Genomic DNA, 20,578 nt, shown 5'->3' with positions numbered 1-20,578 from the left:
ACCTAAAACACTGTGGAGATGTGCTTGAACCTTGAAAAAATATGCTCTCTGAAAACTTTTGGATGTCTTCAACAGGAATACAAAAAACTTCATTCCTCAATCAGTCTAACATTAAAACTCTAGCAATGTTTCCTTCCTTCTTCACATTTACAGATAGATAAACAGAGAAACATGTCAACGGATCTTTCTTTTCAAAGCATTAAATATTTATATGAGAATGAAAAACCAAGGAAAACCAGTCTCTGCATTTCTAGTGCCACTCAATTTGCCGGTGGAGGAGCAACATGACAAATACAGTAGAAACCCAGTCCCATATTAAGATTAATGTGGAAATTCACCTATGGGATACATGAATGGGTGTCATTGTCATTTTAGAGAAGAGAGATACACATTTTGGGATTTATGTAGCCAACAGCCTCTCTCTCTTCCTATTCCCTCTCTTGCTTCCTCTGAACTGCAGTAAGTATTATTACGCCCCTATCTGTTTCTATCATGAAAGGGAAAAATGCACTCTTCTGTTAAGAGGTATTCACAATGTTCTCTTTTTGTCCTTTAATTAGATCAAGAGCCTTGTGATATATATTCATCTCATACATGTAGCATATTTAATATATATGATTGTTCTTGTGTTTGGAAAGTCTCAGATTTAAGATTGAATTTATTTTTTTTTAATCTATTTTCAGCCCTTGCATTTTATGACTTTTTAGGAAAGGTTTGGTAGAATTTTAAATTTCTGTATTTTTAAATTCTTTAAAATTCCATTATTACTGTTTTACATAGAACATCAATAAATAGGGAAGACTTCTTAAGAAACAAGTAAAGACAAGTCTACTCATTTCTTCACTTTAGCAACATTTGGAAAAGGTTCTAGGTTTTCTGAGTTTTTAAGGAAGCTGCTAAAGTAGTGATGCATAGCTAATTTAGAATTTCTTATATCAGTAACAAATTGTAGCATCAAAAGACTCTGGAGAAGTGCACATAACAGGGCTTACAGATGGTGAAGGTGCAGCATAATTACAATTACACCTTGCAAAACATATTATTATATACTTAAAAATAATGAAGAAGGATAAAATTGTAGTTTAGAAGGAAAAAGTACTTTTCAATCATTCATGTTTTTCTTTAAAAGTGTAAACTTCATAAAATAATGGTAAAAGAAAATACGGAACCTATTTTGAATAAATTTGCATTTTTTAATAGGTATTTTTTTTCTTCAAGCATTTGCCCACTGATATATTAATATAAGATTAAGTGTAGTCATGTTAGAGACTGGTGAATCTGAGGATGTTGCCCTAAAAATAACATAGTCAAAGAATACCTATTCTGACATCAGTTTTAATGCACTAAGTTCAGGTAGCTACTCAAAATGACAACCTTACATTCTTCTACACTTGGGATCTTAAAAAACAAAACCCAAACAGCAAAACAAAATGTCTGGGCTTTACTAGTGTCTCTAGGTCTTTTTTTTTCAGGTGATACTCTATTGAGTTTCAAGTTTTTTAACCAAATTATTTCTGGATTTATAATTCAATATTTGTAGGATATTAATATAAAGTATTTTCTACAATGGACATATTATATAAGCTAAAGTTATATACACATTTCCAAAAACATGGGCAAGAAGAAAAAATACAGAAAATGACCATGTTATAAAAGCTGCTTTTTTGAATCTATTTATGTGTTTTGAATTTTAATGGTCAAGGATGCTTTCTCTTTTGACATTTGAAATTCTTTGGATGGCAGAAAGCAGAAGCTTTATGAAATATTGTACAAATGTAATATGATTCAATAATGAATGTATTACTCGTAAATATATTTCATGCAATAATATCAAAACACACCAGAGATGCTTTACCAACATATGCTTATACTTTTTTCTTGAATATTTTATTGAAGGAGACAATAATTTTCACTCTTGGCATAGGATAATCAGGCTATGTACAAAAAGCAGTTAAATATTTCTTTAAATATGTGTTTTTACAACTTTCCATTATAATGCAAACTGAAAGCATGAAAAATATTACAACCTAAGAAATGTTGAAATCTTTATTCTTTGTACAAGAAAAGGAAACCCATTGATAGGTAGAATACAATTGGTATTATGTTACATATCTGAAAAATAAGCATAACATATAGAAAGAGTCAAAGGCATTTTTCTTAAGGAAAAAAATACTAAGCAAATTTGTAGAGCATCTTAATCTTCTGCAATAAATTGAAGAACAATAAATTTAATAAATTGGGTTAGCTATTAAGTAGTTCTCAAACATCAAGCACTACTGCTAGTATTTGCAATCAACAGAACTTTTTATTTTCTTTCTTGTTCTTGACAAATTGGAGATCAAATCTTAAGTAATTAATTCTTTGTAATTTCACATTCAAATCTCAGCAGGATCAGTTCATTTTTTTGCATCTAAGTACATTAAATTTCATGTACATCATGAAATCGTAGAATAATTTTGAAAGAAAGGGACCTTGTGATCATAGGCTCCAAGCCCCCCTAGGTCGCAGCAGGGCCAGCTTCAAATTTTTGTTAGGGTGCTCAGGGCTTTGTCCTGAATTTTGAATCACTCTATGAATAGAAAAGCCATATTTAGCAGTTTGTTTGTGAAATGAAGGGGTTTTTAACAAGGTTCTATCTGTACTATTTTTTCACATGCATTTAATTTTTTTTTAAGCATATTATAGTAGAGAAAGGATTTTCTGTTACCCAAGATAAGTTTTTAAACTGCTGTGCTGTGTATTATACCTGATTCTGATGCTCCTTTTACTATATATGTCCTTAAAGCTAGAGGAAGTTATGTACATGAGTGTTGAGTTAATTAAAACTTGAAGTTGTCTATCTCTGTGTTATGCTTTTTACTTTTGAATTGGCTATTTGGCTAATCTTACTATAATCCTTCTAGTCAAAAAATATTCAGTAAATTTAAAATAAGGTAATTCCACTTTCTTTTTTACTTTTTATAATACATTTGACATTCCAAGCAATGAAATGCTGATTTTTTGTGCCTGTGCAGTTCAGGTTTTTGGGTAAAACTACTGAACTTCATTTTCTGTCATTAAGCAAGACTTTTTGATAGACCTCACATGAACAGACATTCTTTCAGAAGACTTTAGAAGTTTATAGTGCATGGTTTTCCACAGAGATTTCGGAAACACAATTGTGCAAATACATATTCTGTCTTATGCTAAAATATAGCAATTACTGTATCTTGTTATTGTCATGGGGAGGAAATCTAATAGAAAGATCAGAATTCTCATGTACTACGTCTTAGGTTGTAGGTTTTGTACTTCCTGCTTCTTTTGTACTAAAGCATGAAAGTATGCACCCCATTGATTACTAAAACACTTTCCCAGTGTAACAATGGTTCACCATTAAACTGGGAAGACTTTCAAATGGATTTCTGAGAGGTATGAACCCCATATAATTCAATTATTTTCTTAATGAGTTTAATGGTTAAGAGAGTATACCTGTATAATTTGTAGATCAAACAGAAATAAATTGCAAATATATTGGTAGGCTAAGTCAACATTCAAAATTATTTTAATAGTTGAAAATCTTCAAGGCAGAATTCATTAATGTCTAGTACAAGCTGCTAAAGCAGAAGGGAAAACACATTCATTAGCCTGTTCCAGTGGGAAAATATATTTTTAGTAAGTATTTCAGACATTGAATTCCTTGACATATCTGGCTCCCTATGACATGAATTGTGATCATATTCAGTTCTAAAATGACATTTGCTATGTCTGAGGAGTGTTTCTGCATTACTGGCATATCATGTATGTACTCCAGAAATTTAGAAGTACCTGAAATCTCAGAGATTTTTGTACGTGTTGAATGATCCATGTCATTCAGAAAACATTTCCGGGTTGTGAATTCAGCTTTAGAATCTGGTTCTCCATTTAGCCGACTGTTAGGCAGGCAGTTTAAGACCAGTGAAAACACGGATGAAAAAAAGCTGTTAAAACCAAACCCAAGAAATTTGTTATCACTTTATACCCAACTCGTACCACAGCAGTTGATGCAAAATATGGAGAATCTTAAAATGTCGCATTGATTGTCACATTGTGCAATTGACTTAAATTAGTGGTTTAATTTAAGAATTTATCTGTTGTCAATAGGCAATAATTGATAATATTGTAAAAAAAAAAAAATTGTAAATCATTCTTGATATCAGTTAATATACTTATGATACTATTGCTAAGCCTAAACTCATGGGATTTCTTTTTCAAAAGAAACTGGATATTTAGCTTGATTCAGAAATAGTTTTCTCAATGTAAACCATCTTTGAAATTATAAGAATGAGGAAGTTGCCTATACATATGTTATTAAGCTATAATGATGTAAGATGCAATAGAAATAACACAAATAAAAAGTCCTTAATTTTAATAAATTTGAATTCTTGGGATAATATGGCATGATACAATTTGCAACATGTCATACAATTAAAAAAAGAAAAAAAGTGAAAGAATGCATGCAATTTACAACCAATATAGAGTACTGTAGGTAACGGTAGGAAAAAGACCACTTTTTATCCAAATTAATTTGTGTGTATACCTGCATGTAAGAAAGTTATTCAGCCCTCTAATTCTATCTCTATACTATTCTTGGCCTCCATCCAGCTTAATCTTTGCTGTAAATGTCTCATGTGGACGGAAAGGTTGGATTGTAAATAAATGTCTTAAAGTAAATTACATGGATGGATTAGAGAGACTGGAAAGTGAGGAGACATGTAAAGGGAAAGCTAGGTTTAAATATTTCAGGTTTTTATAGAGAACTGTATCATCAGGAGAATGAAATGTACTTTTCACATTCAAAGGTGAATAAAATGTCATGAGAAGAGAAGAAACCCCAGGCAATTTACTTCACAGCATGAGTTCATAACTAAAAGCAACTGAGTGTTATGCAGCTATAACCACTGCCAATATCTGAGGTTACTCTTCTCTTCAATAGCTTGTAATTCTGTGCTTGCAATTGCATTTAGTTGAACAGTCAAAGCACATTGTAAAACATGATTTATGTTCAAGTGTGGAGGTTTTTTAAAGACACAGACTTTAAAATCTGTAAGAAAAAATGCAAGATACTTTGATTGCAAGAAGTATGTAGTAAATATTTTAATAAGCAATTCAATGGAGAATTGGTTATTCCAAATATATTTCACCTGGTCTTTCTCTGTTGTGATAACTCTTGGCTATTCCCTATTTAGACCTTTTCAGGCTTTTTATGATGGCACATTCTCAAGTAAATGTGCAGCAAACATGCTGATCTGATGTAAAGGTCTTACTGATCTGCCTTGTGAGGGTAAATCTTATTAAGGTAACAGTGACGCAATGCAATATTGGATATGAATAACTGAGAAATGAGATTCATGGTGCAGCTGCAAATTTTGCCTTTAAAATCTGTATTGTATTCATCTGCATTTATTTTACATTGCCAATCTGCTTACAAAAAGGTAAAGTACATTTATGGAATATTTATGCATATATAAACTTCTGCTGCATTTTGTAATACAAAACAGAAAAGTGTTCCTGGAGGACAGAGTATTCCTTAAGTATTTTCAAGGTCATTGAATGACAGATTAGTTATGGATGGAGTTTTCCTTCTGCCGCACACAACAATGAGCAACAGAGAGATAGCATAGCCCTATCTGTATTACATTTCACAGTATCATTAAATGAATCTCCTTTTGTATTACTTTTTTTCTCTCTACTCTTTTCTTTCTCCATTAGCAAGAAATAAAGTATAGTATGAAGGAGTAGGATGGGGATGAGGAAGAAACAGTTGATATGAATGAAAATTATCTTTGCATGTAAGAAGCAAAAGAACTGAAATAATCATTCATGTCAGCCTTGAGGTCTTTGCTTTTTCACAGTAGCAAATGTCATAAAAGACATTTGAGATCACATTTTAGTCGCTTTGCTTGTCACTGGGAGGATGGCCTCTGATGATAGCAGTCATCAGGACCTGGTTTATTCTTACCTCAAATGGTGATGGTTAGGTTTTTGCCAGCTCCTGCATTTGGTAACAAAGTGAGTGGAGTCTCTTTTTCTCACACTTCGCATGCTCCAGAGTTGAAAATTGCATGGGTTAGAAGAATGAAAGGCAGAACTCCTGTGTCATAAAGTGCTTCCTACATAGCTCCTACGACTCTAGCAACATATCTTGATCATGGGACAATTAGCATTTATGAGTGCTTCCAGTTCAAAAAATCTGGTCAATGATAATATACCATTCAAGAGAAGAACATAGGCGACTACTTTTGTTGTCATTCAGGCTAAATGGCTTATTTGGAATATAAAGTTAGGCAAGTAAAATGAGTAGTTTAGAAAAGAGAAAATCATGTATTCAATTTCTAATAATGAATTCAGTCGTATGTTACAGTACATCATTCTCTGTACACAGGTAAAACCAAGAAAAGACATGTAGATTTTATGTATGTTGTTCTGTTTATTACTATTAGTATGCAGAATTATAATAAAATTGAAAACAGTCGGAATTTTAAGTAGCAGTCTCAACTGAGATGCAAGGTTTGCTCACATATATTAATTTGCCTATAAAAAAATCTCTACTTTTCTGAGCACAGTATTAGAAATTTTCATTTCCTTTGTGGTCTGCAGATATTCCTTTGGCTTAGCATTAAGAATTCCTGAATTCTTGACATCTGTCTTGGAGCTTTGTAAGAGTACTGATATATTTGTAGTAATGAGTAAAGAGTAATTAATTTTCTTAGGTATTTTGGGTCCGTCTGATTAAGACAGGCCATCTCTTATTTGTATCTCTAACATGGTGCACTGTTGTAACACCATAAGGAAACTGGTGAACTGCATGAGACGCAAGAAAACTGTTCCATTCTATTCTAGTGAATTACATGAAAAATCTTAAATCTGTTGCAAAGCCTCAAAGGAATGAAAAGATGATTGTAGCTCTGCAGAACTTGGCTGACAATAGGAAGAAGATGCAGGTGTTTAAACTGCTTTTATTATTTTCTTAGACTTGGAAGGCATTTTCTGTGAGGTTTTTTTGCTTTTTTTTGGTGATAAAAAGAGAAGATATTTGGACCAGTAATCAGTTATTAATTTAGGATAAGTTGTTAGTTTAGATCTGAGTTATACCCTGCTCTATTAAAAGCAGTCACCAGGAGCTTACCCAGTCTTACCAACTTCAAATGGCAGTTGTATCACACTGAAAGAAACTTGCCTGCTCAGCCTTTTGGAAAAAGATTTGAGCTCACTCTGTGAAGTCAGTCAAGCGGAGACCAGCTCCAACTAAAGCTGTGCACCTGGGCACAGTTCTGCCTTCAGATTGGCAAGCCTGTTTGCTAGTGACTATGTGACACAGAAGTGCAGAGTCAGCCTTGACTCAAATGGGAGGGCTCACAGACCAAACAAATGTCAATGTATTGCAAGAATGTATACCAAGGTCTCCCATACCTGCCTTTCTCAAACCGTAATATGGTCCTCAAAACTATGTGGACTTGCTACACCATTAGTCAGCATATACACATTTGACAGAACATATTCCAGATGCACCACAGAAACTGCTGTGGACTTTGTGCTTAGAAGATACAAGGTTTTTCTGCTATGAATTCAAGTGAGGCCTACCTCACCTCTTTCTCAAGATCTCTCAGTAACAAAGAACTCACAGATGGAGTTTTGAAGGTAGGAGACCCTTTTCAACTCCAGCTTTGTGTTGCAAATTTCAAATGGGATATTAGCTCACAACAGGATCTCCATTATAGGAACAGCAGAAAAATGGGCAGGAAAAACTGAAATAAAAGTAATTCTTTCTGCCCTACAAGGGAGTGTAAGACATTCTCAATTCCTGCATATATGAGATAGACTGGGATAGGCTGCAGTTTGAGTTATACAATTGAAGAATGAGAGAAAGAAATGTAACTGTAGCAAGCATAGAAGAAAGGAAGGTATGCACTCATAGCTAACCCCAGCCTCCCCCCTCAAAATATATTCCCTCCTTCAATAATCCAGGATAGATTCTAGACCTTGATATAAGATGGGGAATACATAGTGGCATTAGCTAAGATCTAATAACCAGCATGTTCTTTGTGGTCTCCTAATAAATGAAATCCCTGTTCCTCTTAGAAGTTCCTGTTTTATTTTCTGGGTCATCTTCCAGTAAGCATTGTTTTTAGCTTTGATGGGTGTTCAAACAGAGAAAAAATAAATGGGATAAATGAAACAGCATAAATAATCTTAATAAGGGCCTTAATTGCCCTTCTGCAATGAGATTAACAGATTTATACCTTTACTACATAATGTAATGTACTATATTCACTCAATAAAGTATTACATACTTAGAAGACTTAATTCTGTTGTCTTTATGTGTTCATATTGCCAGTGGAAGTTCAGGTGTATTCAGTGGCCTAGAAATTTTTGTTATAGGAGAATTTTAAAATTAATGTCTACAGAAAATAAATTTGATTTATGGAAAGGTTTAACTTCATCAGATTTTGTATTTAGCAGTGTAATTTGTACTATTGAAGTTGCAGCAATTATAATCACATAAATATTTAACAATGAACCCTCATGCTGCCATACTGTTAATACATTAATACTGTTAAAATGTTAAAAAGCATTTTGAGCAATACCTTCTTTTTGCATGATTGGGGGAATATCTGGTAGCAGTCCAAATCCCCATTGATTTTACTGTATTGTTTTATTGTTTCATAAAAAGTTTTAAGTGTAGCCCTTTTCAAGTGGCTGGCTGTTTATTCAAGCAGCAGACTTTAAAATCCTTGCATTAAGAACTGCACAATAATTTTATAGCAGAGGAGAAAATGGGGTTCCAAGAACCAAGGTAGTATTCCCCTTTAATTTATAGAATCATAGAAAGATTGGTTGTAAGGAATATCTGGAGTATATCTGGTCCAACCTCCTGCTTGAAGCAGGACTGGTGCCAATCCTAGATCAGGTCACGTATGGCTTTGTCTAACTCAGTCTTAACCCCCGAGGATGGAGATTCCTCACCCTCTTGTCTTGGTGTAACCTGTTTCAGTGCTTCATTTCTCTCCCAGTTTTTCAAATATCTGGTCTGACCATCCCAAGCTGCAGTTTGTAACTGTTGCCCCTGTTATGCTATTTGCCGCTGTTGAGAAGAGTCTCACACCATTGTTTCTATCTCCACTGCGAGGGATGGTAGGTGACTGTTCAATCACCTCTTGGCATTCCCTTCATCTGACTAAATAAGCCTCAGCATCTACGCATTGTTCATGTGCCCTAGGCTCCTCTGCTTGGATCCTATCTGATTTCTTTTTGTTTCTGGACACACAATCCCAGGTTTGGCCCTACCAGCACTAACTAGAGTGGGAAAATAAACTTCCCTCAATCTGCCAATTCCAAATACAGCCCAACTAGGCAGTGTGCCATGTTGGTGGCAGTGAGCTATGCAAACTTGTCTGGATGTGTTGGTCTGCTGCTTGCATCTGTTCTTACGCGAGCCTTTCAGCCTGACCAGAAAGACCCTTTCACCCTTGCCTCAAAGACCTACAGTTATCTTTGATCTAATGGAAGTTTCTATTGGGCATCTTCTTGGTGCCTGCATGGGTGAACATTAATGAATAGGGTTAGCCAGATGAGACTCTGCAGTCTCTGCTTCTGCAGTTATTTTTCCTTTAGTTGAATTAGAAAACTGGGATTTGGGCTTGTGTGTTTTAAACTACAAGACTGTGATCAGTTCTTCTAAGTTCACGAGTCTCCAGGAGATTAATTTCCATAAATTTGATTGACTTAAGTTAATGCTTCTAAATTTTAGGACAACCAAAGATTAGCCGTTAATGGAAGTTGTTTAATTTAACATCAAATAAATTACAACACTGCAGAATGACACGCGGAAACCCTGTAACAAGAACACCCACAATCCTATCCACAAAAAAAAAAAAAATTAAAAAGTATTTCTTAAAAGCTGGTTCTAAAATAATTATTTATTTAATAAATAGAATGAAGGGCTAATGAGTACTTGGAGGATACCTGACTTTTTAAAGGTTAGGTTATTCAAAGAGCATTTGTTTTTGAAACGCATTTAAATTGTGTGGTTTTAAAGCTCAATATGTATTTCCATTTTAGCCTATTGAATTGTGTAAAGAATTTGTTTATTAAGTATGTCTTTGTTTTGCTTAACAAGATCTCACAGGGAATATCAACTGTTTCAAGCACTCTCTCTCCCAGACTTTAAATATGGTGGTACCTCGTAAGTTTTTAATTGTCCATTCTTTCTTTCTCCTCTTCTTTTCCACTTCTGTTCCCTTCTTTCTCCTTCCTATTCCTTCCTCTCCATTTTCCTTCCCTTTAAGATATACAGGTACCTTTTATGGAAGTTAACTGCATTTTTTAAAAATTTGGTATTAAGCAATTGGCTCTGGTCATCATAAATGTAGTATAGGAAATTTTAAAACTAAAAAATTGGAGAAACGGGTAGGAAAGGGAGATTTTTGTTGTGGGGCTTTTTTCCAAAACAGATAGCAACCCAATACTCAGTAAAGCTTTGAGTATCTGTGTATTTTAATGTGTGTTATTACAGTTGAGGGAAAGAAGGACATCTTGTTAGCATGATAAAAAAATATATTGGCTTTGTTCTCTGCTGCAAAAAATATAATGTTGTAAGTAAGATAGTTGTTACTAAAAATTAAACCAGCATCTAATGTGTTTGTGTACATTACAGTTAAATGGAACATTAGATATTTTTAAAAGAACAATACAGAAACAATTGAATAAAAGTGGTAGTGTGTCAAACCTGAAAAAAGGGAAGCTGACTGGTGGAGCAAAGTATTGGGTTATATAAGAATATAATGAAATTGAAGGAATTAAAGAGAAAGAAAAAGTCACCTAAATCAGTTTTAATGCTGATGATATGAAAAATCAGGAAAGTTAGGGCAAAAAAAGTATTATTTTATGGAGAGTCAGTATATCTATTACATACTCTTATATATTCTCATTATTTATTTTAAAATTCTCATTTTATACTGTTAGAAGGTTTCTGCATGGAAAGGAGGAATAGCAATGTGGAATTAATAGTGTTACCTCATGTGTTCTCTTAGAAATTTTGCCAATTTTTAACTATGGAAAGTTTGCTTTTGCTAAAATTGCACAAAAACATTAGCATTAAATTAATACAATTTTTAATAAGAATCTCTTCTTCTGACCTACCCCACCGTGCACATACATCAGACTAAGGATGTGGAAATATCTTCAAACCTTTTCCAAGAAAAGAAAGACCAAATATAAGAACAGGAAGAATAGAGTTTGATTATGGTAGGCAGACTTAATTAAATAACTAAATAACAGAAACAGATTTACTATACAGGCAGCTGAAATTGCAAGGGATAGGAAGCAAGAAGAAAATGCTCTTTGGATTCCTATTGTACTGGAGTACCGTAAGCCAGGAGAATTGGCTGTATACATTCCTGTGCTTTGGGCTAGGCTATGACATACTATTATCAAGCCATACGCAACTTCAGTGAACTAGAGAAAATTGCAGCTAAGAAAACTTTAGTTAACAAACAACTGAACTACAGATACCTGAAGGAACTACTTAAAATTTACAAGAAAAATTTTTATAGTAACCCAAAAAGATTTTGCCATACACTGAAAGTAATGGAGAAGTACAAAGCATTTTAGACAGCTGTAGGATAAAAGTAAAATTAGCATGGTTTTGTTTAAGTTAGAATGTGTGTTTGAAAAATAAATTCCATTTTCATAGATTCATAGAATCGTTTAGATTGGAAAAGACCTTTAAGATCATCACATCCAACCATAAAACTAACACTGCTAAATTCACCACTAAACCATGTCCCTAAGCACCTCATCCACACATCTTTTAAATACCTCCAGGGATGGTGACTCAACCATCAGCCTGTTCCAATGCCTGACAACATTTTCAGTAAGGAAGTTTTTCCTAATATCCAATCTAAACCTTCCCTGGCACAACTTGAGGCCATTTCCTCTTGTCCTATCACTTCTCACTTGGGAGAACAGACCAACACCCACCTCACTACAGTCTCCTTTCAGGTAGTTGCAGAGAGCGATAAGATCTCCCCTCAGCCTCCTCTTCTCCAGGCTAAACAACCCCAGCTCTCTCAACCACTCCTCATAAGACTTGTGCTCCAGACCCCTCACCAGCTTCGTCGCCCTTCTCTGGACATGCTCCAGCACCTCAATGTCTTTCTTGTAGTGAAGGGCCAAAAACTGAACACAGTATTCGAGGTGCAGCCTCACCAGTGCTGAGTACAGGGAGACAATCACTTCCCTCGTCTTGTTGGTGACAAGAACTAAAATCTACAAAAGCTAGTTCCTAGTTGCACAAGACTGTTGAAAGGATAAGAGGCTAATCTGTACAAGTGGCAGAATTTGTTCATAAAATATTCTGTATTATTGCCAAAAAGAAATAACACAAAAATTTAAAGAAGATAACATAATAATATGGGCTGTTTTATCAATGGGAGTACAAATATCTTTTGCAAGCCTATAGTCTAAAAATATTACATACATTTAATAATTTTTTATTTTTCCTAACACTAGTTTCTGAAAGTGAATTATTTGATATGCAGTTTGTGCAAGTATGTTTCTGTTCTGAATAAGGATATGGGAATAGTTTACTGATACAATGACCCATCTCAGTAAATTACTTTTGTTCCAGGAATAGGATTTTTTTTTTTTTTTTTGTAATCTGTGTGCTATGCTGTGATTCAGGTTAAACACAGGTTGAATTAAGGTTACTTTTTAAATAAATATACTAGAAAATGAACTTCTAAAGAAAACCTATTTGTTGATACATCCTAAGTATGTTAAATGACAAAACCCATTTTCTGGATTCATGCTGATTCAATATATTATAAACTATGTTGTCAATCCACAAATTTGTTCTTTTCTAGGGCTTTGGATTACAGTCTTGCTTGCTTTATTTTCATTAATTTATAGCTGTACATTTTATAGCTATGATTGTCCCATAGATTACTTAATCTTTTCTTATTAGTTTTATTTCAATAAAAATAAGTATCAAAGATAATCCCCTGAATGTCTGTAGCGTACTGATGCTACTTCTGGTTCAATTTGTGTACTGACGTCTCAGAATCCTACCCAACAAAAATAAAAGTATATGGAGGAAAGAAGCTTAACAGGGTAATTGTGTTTTGGGGCCTGTACACAAAATATTAAAGCAATTTTTGCCAAGTGCATCTTTTATATCAACTACTGAAAAGTATTTTATAAGGAAATTATTCATGTTAGTGAACATTATATTATATTAATTATACCTGATCTACCACACTATGTATTCACAGGCAATTGTTTATATTCACAGTTGATAAAGCCACTGCAACTTTTATTTCAAAATAATGCAATAATTGCACATTATAGTGCAAAGAATGATGGAAATTCCTGGCAGAGCCATTCTCCCTGATTTTTAAAATGGTTACATTTGTTTCTGAGTATACATTTTAGGGAATGACTTAAGGCTTGGTGCTGTCTCCATATATATTAATGGACGTTATGCCGATGATGTCACTGGCAGTAGGATTTTCATATAATGTGCAACTTGAAATATTTTCATTATTAAAGTTCATTTATTTGTGTTAGCTGAATTCTGACATTATAGCCAGATGTTTTAATCAGTTTTTATGAAAATAATTGTTATTTGGGCAAGGCAGACAGTTGGGACTGAGACAGTGTGACTGTTTCTGCATATGAATAAACATGTTGCCTATTGTGTAGCAAAACCTTTTTTTTTTTTTTCCTGTATTTTTCCCTCATGGGAATTTCTAACTGTATTTTGTCAACACTTCTGTGAGCTAACTCTGTGAGGCTCAGCTAGAAAAAGAGTTTTCATACTCTTCCTCGTACTGTGCTAACACATGAATTAAACAAAACCATGTTTCTCATCCCAGGCAGACAGAGGTTTTGGGAGAAGTTCCTCAGATTGTGTGATATCTACAAAAGTCTGAGACATTTGTACAGAGCTTTAATGCTATAGTACCATAGGTTCCTCACCATTCTCCTCACATCCTGCTACCATAGGTTCCTCACTGCTCTCTTCCCATGTTTTTTTTCTTCTGACTGTAAAAGAACATGAGTCATCATCACAAAGAGAAACCTGTTTAAGCTTCATGAAAATGCTATTAATTTTTACCTCTGAAAAAGATTCAAGTATTTCCAGGGGACTTAGTTTTTCCTTGACAGCATTAAAATAATGAGTAAAAGGTGCAGCAAAATGCCACTAAATCAAAACACTCCACCTATTAACCAGCACTGTATTCGATCTGCATTCAGTCTGCATAGTAATAGAGATTCAGACTAGAGGGAAAGAAATAGGAAAAAAACCCATCCTAAAATTTGTAATGCTGCTTTGACAGGAATTTTACACTGCTGCCACTGTCTGAAATATGTATGAGTGATTATGATATTTCAGCAATGATACTTTGTTTCAAAATAAATTTATAGCCTACTTTAGTTTGATCTGACATCCTCAAGGGATTGAATTTGGAACTGGAAGAATGTTGTTCTATGCAACAGGTAGCTCTCCAATGAGAACAATGTATTGATGTGATATTTCTGTTAATTAACCTCATATAAGATCTACTTTGGGATTAATGTAGTGTAACTGTACTGTTAATTCCCCTAACCTTCCTTGCTTTGGTGATGGTTTAGGTAATATATCACAGTCTTTAAAAGATTTCTGAGGTAGATTTCCTTTGGTGAAAAGACAGTTTAATATGCCAGACATTTCCCCTCTCATTCTACTGTAATAAGGTAGTATAAACAACCTACCCCTGGACCAGAAAAGCAGCTGGGATTTTTTGTTTTTGTTTTACTGACTTGGGTTTATGGTACAATATATTTCACAGCCAATCTTGTGTCAGATGTTGTTTTCCTATGGTTCATCTTGATACCAGTTAAAATTCTACAATAATAAAGTAAGCTTTTCTAGCTGAAATGCTTACACTCTGTATTTGAAATAGTATGGAGTTCTGAATTTTTGTCTATCGATCTAATCTATCTAATATACGTTTTTCTGGGTTTTTTTCTGTACTGTGTTCATCCTTTAATGTTTTATTTTTGCTGCAAATTAGAAGAATCTGTATAATAAAAAATAAGGACTTTATTTTTAATGTTGCTTAAACTTTAGGATTCTTGCCACAGAATAGGTTGAACTGAATTTTGCTATTTGGTAGGGTTTAGTTCTTTTTTGGGTGTTGTGTTTCTTTTTAAATTCTGGTCTACAAAATTAAAAAAAGATTTCCTTGCATACCCTGTCAAAAAAATATTTATAATTTTGTTTTGAACTCTTTATACAGTACATTAAAACAAGACCAAAATAACTGTTAACTTCTTGTGTCATGATTTCCTCCAAGGGTACCATATGACTTGCAGCCTCCCTGTCTATCTTATAAGTGGAAAACACTAAGGTCTGAGATGTTGTGCATCATGTTAATTGAGCCCAGCGATACCTGCAGAGTTCACAAGGGAATCTTCTGGTTTTTTTCTCTTGGAATAGTTCTTCAGTCTACTCCTCAGTGTAACCAGTCACTATGTGAATAAATCCCAGCAAAATCGATTAGTCTACATAATTGAATGCTTCAGATAAATCATGCAGATACTAAGATTAGGAAGACAATATATAAAGAAAAGCAGATAGATAGGACAGGTAGAAAAAGACTGAAAAAATTCAAATCATATTCTGAAAGAAGTAAAAAAATTTCATTTTCTGTATATTTGGGACTTGATATGTGCCAATAAATATGCCAATGGCATAATTTACTCATACAGTATGCAGTGGGTCAACTTTTTCACATTCATATACTGAACATGAAACTCCTATGTTTCTTTCAGAATATTATTTGAAATTTTGTAGCTCATTACTTCAGTGATCATTGAAAACCGTAATCAAAATACCATTGTGGCCAGAGCTGTGAGATGCGGACTTCTGTAAGAAAAGTTTTGTTTCTATATGGAAAGATGAATAAGCTGATTTTATACTTAAATGGCAGATACGTATCTTTAAAAAAAAAAAAAACTAGTTTATTAAGTATTTTCTTCCATTATCAACATATTTCAAAAATGTAAACCACTTAGCAAGCAGTGAAAGATTTCACTACTCTTAGACTACTTTTAAACCCTGCACTTTTTTTTACATACTGGGGGATAGTTCCTTAACCTTGCATAATTATTTTAAATATTCTTTTACTACTGGATACCAAGTGGTTCCAGTTTTTGAGGACATATTATGCCATCAGATTTAGTTGGGTTAATTCCATAAATGTATTTATAAGAGTCATTGCATCTAGACACATAGTGCTGTGCATGGGATTCTAAAATAGACACTGATTCTTTAAATACTGCATATATAAATAATTTCATTCATTTAGATAGGCCCCAGGAGTCATTCAAGTGTTTACAGAATTGGATCCTTAGGTTTTATGTAGTTAACACATTTACGTTTTATTAAGTGTAGACTCATAGTAATGCTTTTATGTTGTTTAAATTTTAAAAACATTTACAGTAACACTAATTTTTAGTATGCCCTAAGGTTTATTTTCAGTGAAATTATTCAGCCTTGGAAAGTAATCATGGCTGAAAGGCAAGTCAAACACTGCTACTGCCTGGTTTAGGTTTTAAATTTCATCTTACCATAACTGAATGTTATATATCATAATTCTTCTCCAAATTCTATTCTTAGTCTCGTGATGGTACTTTATTTTTTTATGACATGGTTATACTTTATAGTTTGATATTTTTAAATCTCAAGAAAATTATAAAGCTAAAATATGCTGGACGACATACAATTCTACTGTTTTGTTTACAGGAAAGCAATTATCATGTTTCAATGGCAAATTCAAGCAAAGTGCTCATAATAGAGTATGAAATGTAAAAGTTACTGTTTTTCCAAAATTCATTAAATCCCTTTAGCTCCACATGTAATGGGATCTCTGTCTGCTGCAGAAGCTAAAGAGAAATTCTAATAAATCGGGACTCAAAAGAATAACAAAGAGTACTGACAGAAACAATTATACTTACATTAAATATAGAACTTGAAAAGCAAGCCTAAAGCAACTATTGAAATACTGCTTTATAATGAAAAAAACTAGGCTCCCTAGAGACAGCAGTCTCTTTCTCAAGACTTTACAATTCTGTATCCTCTTGTAAGAGAATGCAGTCCCTGCTTTTCTGGGCAAGACAAAGACTGATGTGCTTCAAGTAAAGTCCATCCAGTTAATGTCGATTCCCCAGTATGAATCTGACATCTGGAGAGCTCATCACAGAGCTGGCAAACAGTGAGCAGGCAATTGCTGTAGAGACGATAAAAGGAGGCTTTCTTTTAAAGGCAGGGTAATGGTCCAAGAACTCCGTGTGGATCAAAGTTTCCAGGGGCATATTCAACACTGATATTAGTAATATACAGTACTATGGTAATATATAATACTGCATTCCCATAAAGTATCCTGGAATCCAACATCCTTTTCCTGGATTTTGTTTCTAGATTTGTTGCTGTACACTGCAGCGACAATATTCTTTGTGTTGTACAATATTCTTTTGGGGAAGCTTTTCCTCCTGTTTTCGGCTTCTGATGGCATTTCCAGGTAGAATCCTAGTGATAGGTTCAGGATGTGTGAAAGATTGCTGCCAGGGATTCAGACTTGATTTTGAAAGCATGTCCTAAGTTCAAACCCATTTGCTTCCCAAATCACTTTTTTTTGTCATGACTTAATATGCATTTCCATACACCTCCTCTTAAATACGTACAAACATGAATGATACACTATTCGGTCCTTAGCAGATAAATCAGAACTGTTTCTTTGATCCTTACAGCCAGCTGTCATTTTAGGTCTTGAATATATGGTTGAACTGGCAGAGCATAGCACCAGTAATTCACCGCTAATGTGCATCCAGGAGTGTAGACCAAGGATGGTTGATACTGCCCTCCATGAGGCACAAATAGCAAGTTATGAAATGTATGAAGGTGGCTTGAACGTGCATCAGATGCCCATTGCCAGCTAGGAGAAAGGAAACTTCCATAATTTTTTGCCAGATTCATGTCTCCTGTGCTCACAATCTGAACATAAAATATCAATCCCCATGAAGGTCCTTAATTGTTGCCTATGGCTGCTGTAACACTGACATTAAATTCCTTCAGAAGCATAAATTGCTCAGTCACAACAATGATTTTATGCGGATGAAAAAAAAAGGCTATTAGCACTCAACAGGAAACCTAAGTTTGGAACCACAGGACTATTAGAAAATGAGACTCTAAGTTGCAAGTGAAGCAAAGAAATTATGAAATTTGTTGACTTTTTAAAAAATTTATTGCTTCATCAAATTTTGTTCCCATATTTTTTCTTCTCTTTCCTTTAGCAATGGTGGTTCTCAGCAATTTGGAACCAAATACAACATATGAAATCAAAGTAGCTGCTGTAAATGGAAAAGGGCAAGGAGAGTATAGCAAAATCGAGATCTTTCAGACCTTACCTGTCCGTGAGTAATACCTGTGCTATTAAATGAAAATGTAAATGATTATTAGAATATGTTATCTCCAGATCAGCTAATAATTTCAAGTATGATTCACTGTGGATAATATGTTTTATATTGATACACTACTTCCCAGTGTATAACATCAGTCTTTACATTGTTTCTCAGAAATCAGATTTTGTTCCTCTTATTGCCTCTACCAAGTAGTATCAATGAACTTAAATTGGATAATTTCTCCAATTATCTACATTTTTGAGACTTAGACAAATCTTGGTTTACCATTCAAGAGCACAAACCATGAAAGATACTAGATTAAGGATTTTTTCTCATTTACACCCAGGGTATTATAGACATCTGTGAGAAATGAATTGGCCCTTTCTAGAGACATTTCTTCAGCAAACTGTGCTGCCACAAATTTTGCAATTGTCAAGCCTCAAACAGAAATCTTAAGCTATGGAGAAATTATGAGAATAAATTGTTTTAACTATGATTACATGCAAATGATAAATACTACAAAGCCCATTCTATATTTGTAGTAACCTTTATAGGCAAGAAATTAAAATTTAAATATTAAGAGCTAATGAAAAATATATTTCTCAAGTTACTTTTAAATAGAAACAATAATAAATAAATTAAACACAAAGGGAGAAGAAAAACAAAGGAACTACCAGGTGGCACTGTATAGTACTCAAACAGATATACCAAAGTACATCAGCAACTATTACTAGACTAGTCTCTCATAAATCTGTTGCAATTGAACTGTTTTCTGAGTAGGGCATTACTCAGTATAGTTAAGAATACTGTCCCTAATGGAATGAACAATAAAAGTCACACGACTACAAAGAACACAAAATATTTCTGTTTGACTGCATTATGTTCTTATTGCTATGTTTCTTCTGTCCAAAACCAGTAACCTGGCAGCTTTCAAATTTCATTTTGATTAAAGCATATGCATATTCTAAATATATTGAACAACAGATAAGATAATTTGCTATTATTCATATGGAACATCATACCTGATAAAAAAGTGATAGAAACTGTAAAAATTATATATATATTATCTGATAGAAAGCTAGGCAAATTCTATGTTGAGATCTAAGTCAATTTCTCTTTACTATGATAAAGGATAAACACAAATATTATAAATATTTCTAAAGGAACTGTATCTCTCTGGGTGAATGCAAATTTACAGATATTTTGAAGAGAAGAGACTTCAGTATGACAACACATGTTCAATTGGGATCTGATTTAAAACTTTATAATAGGTATTGCGTATAGAAATTATATTTAGTCTGTGAATTTCTATTAGCAAAGTGGGTTAAGCTGGCTATTAACCCTTCAATTGTACATTCATTTAAGATTATTTTTATCCTTTTATTACAGAAAAAATTGTTTTTGCTTTTAGAAATCTTATTCTTTGTATTTATTCTTATGCTTTCCTGTAAGACAGTGTTACTCTTAGACTTCAGTGTGACAAGCAGCTCACCAGCCTTGCTGAATTGATGGCTAAATAATTCCTGAAGTAAATTACATCTGAAAGTGTCAAAAGTCAGAAAGTCTCAAAGAAACAAATATTTCTTTTATACTTGGCTTAATTTTGTTTCCTTGTGTGAGATAATTAATCTACATTAGAACATACTTTAAGCAAAATATTTAACATACTTACTAAGGGTGTTCTGCAGTGCTTGGAAAGATCCTGTTCATTTTCAAGATTTTGATTAATAGTCTGGTGGACAACCTCCCAGCTGTAATTTAAGACTTATCTTATTGCTGAATTACTATTTTCTACTGCTTTTTTCCCTTGTTTAGGGGAGCCAAGCCCCCCTTCAATTCATGGACAACCAGGAAGTGGCAAGAGTTTTAAACTTAGCATAACTAAACAAGATGATGGAGGTGCCCCCATTTTGGAATATATTGTCAAATACAGAAGTGTAAGTATTTCCGTTTATCAAAACAGATGGGTTTTGCTTAGTAATATCTGCTTTTAATGTAGAGAAGACTGTTGATGTGATTTGAAATGTAACAAAATAGTTTGTATACCACAAAAAGAAAAGAAGATATAGTATAGTATGTTTTCTCTTGTGATTATGTTGCTAATGCCAGATTATAA

General features: G+C 33.6%; 1 protein-coding gene across 1 annotated transcript in view; it reads left to right on the top strand.

The window, feature by feature from the left end:
• The window catches only part of NCAM2 (neural cell adhesion molecule 2), a 314,409-nt gene that overhangs the window by 247,757 nt on the left and 46,074 nt on the right, over positions 1-20,578 (top strand). The window contains 2 exon segments of the mRNA XM_059819966.1: positions 18,355-18,474; positions 20,278-20,399. Of these exon segments, the coding sequence (XP_059675949.1) occupies positions 18,355-18,474; positions 20,278-20,399 (242 nt within the window).

This window comes from Gavia stellata, chromosome 1 (genome assembly GCF_030936135.1).
Source record: "Gavia stellata isolate bGavSte3 chromosome 1, bGavSte3.hap2, whole genome shotgun sequence".
Lineage (NCBI taxonomy): Eukaryota > Metazoa > Chordata > Aves > Gaviiformes > Gaviidae > Gavia > Gavia stellata.
Note: the sequence above shows the minus strand (reverse complement) of the source record. Positions and strands in the feature narration are given on the sequence as shown.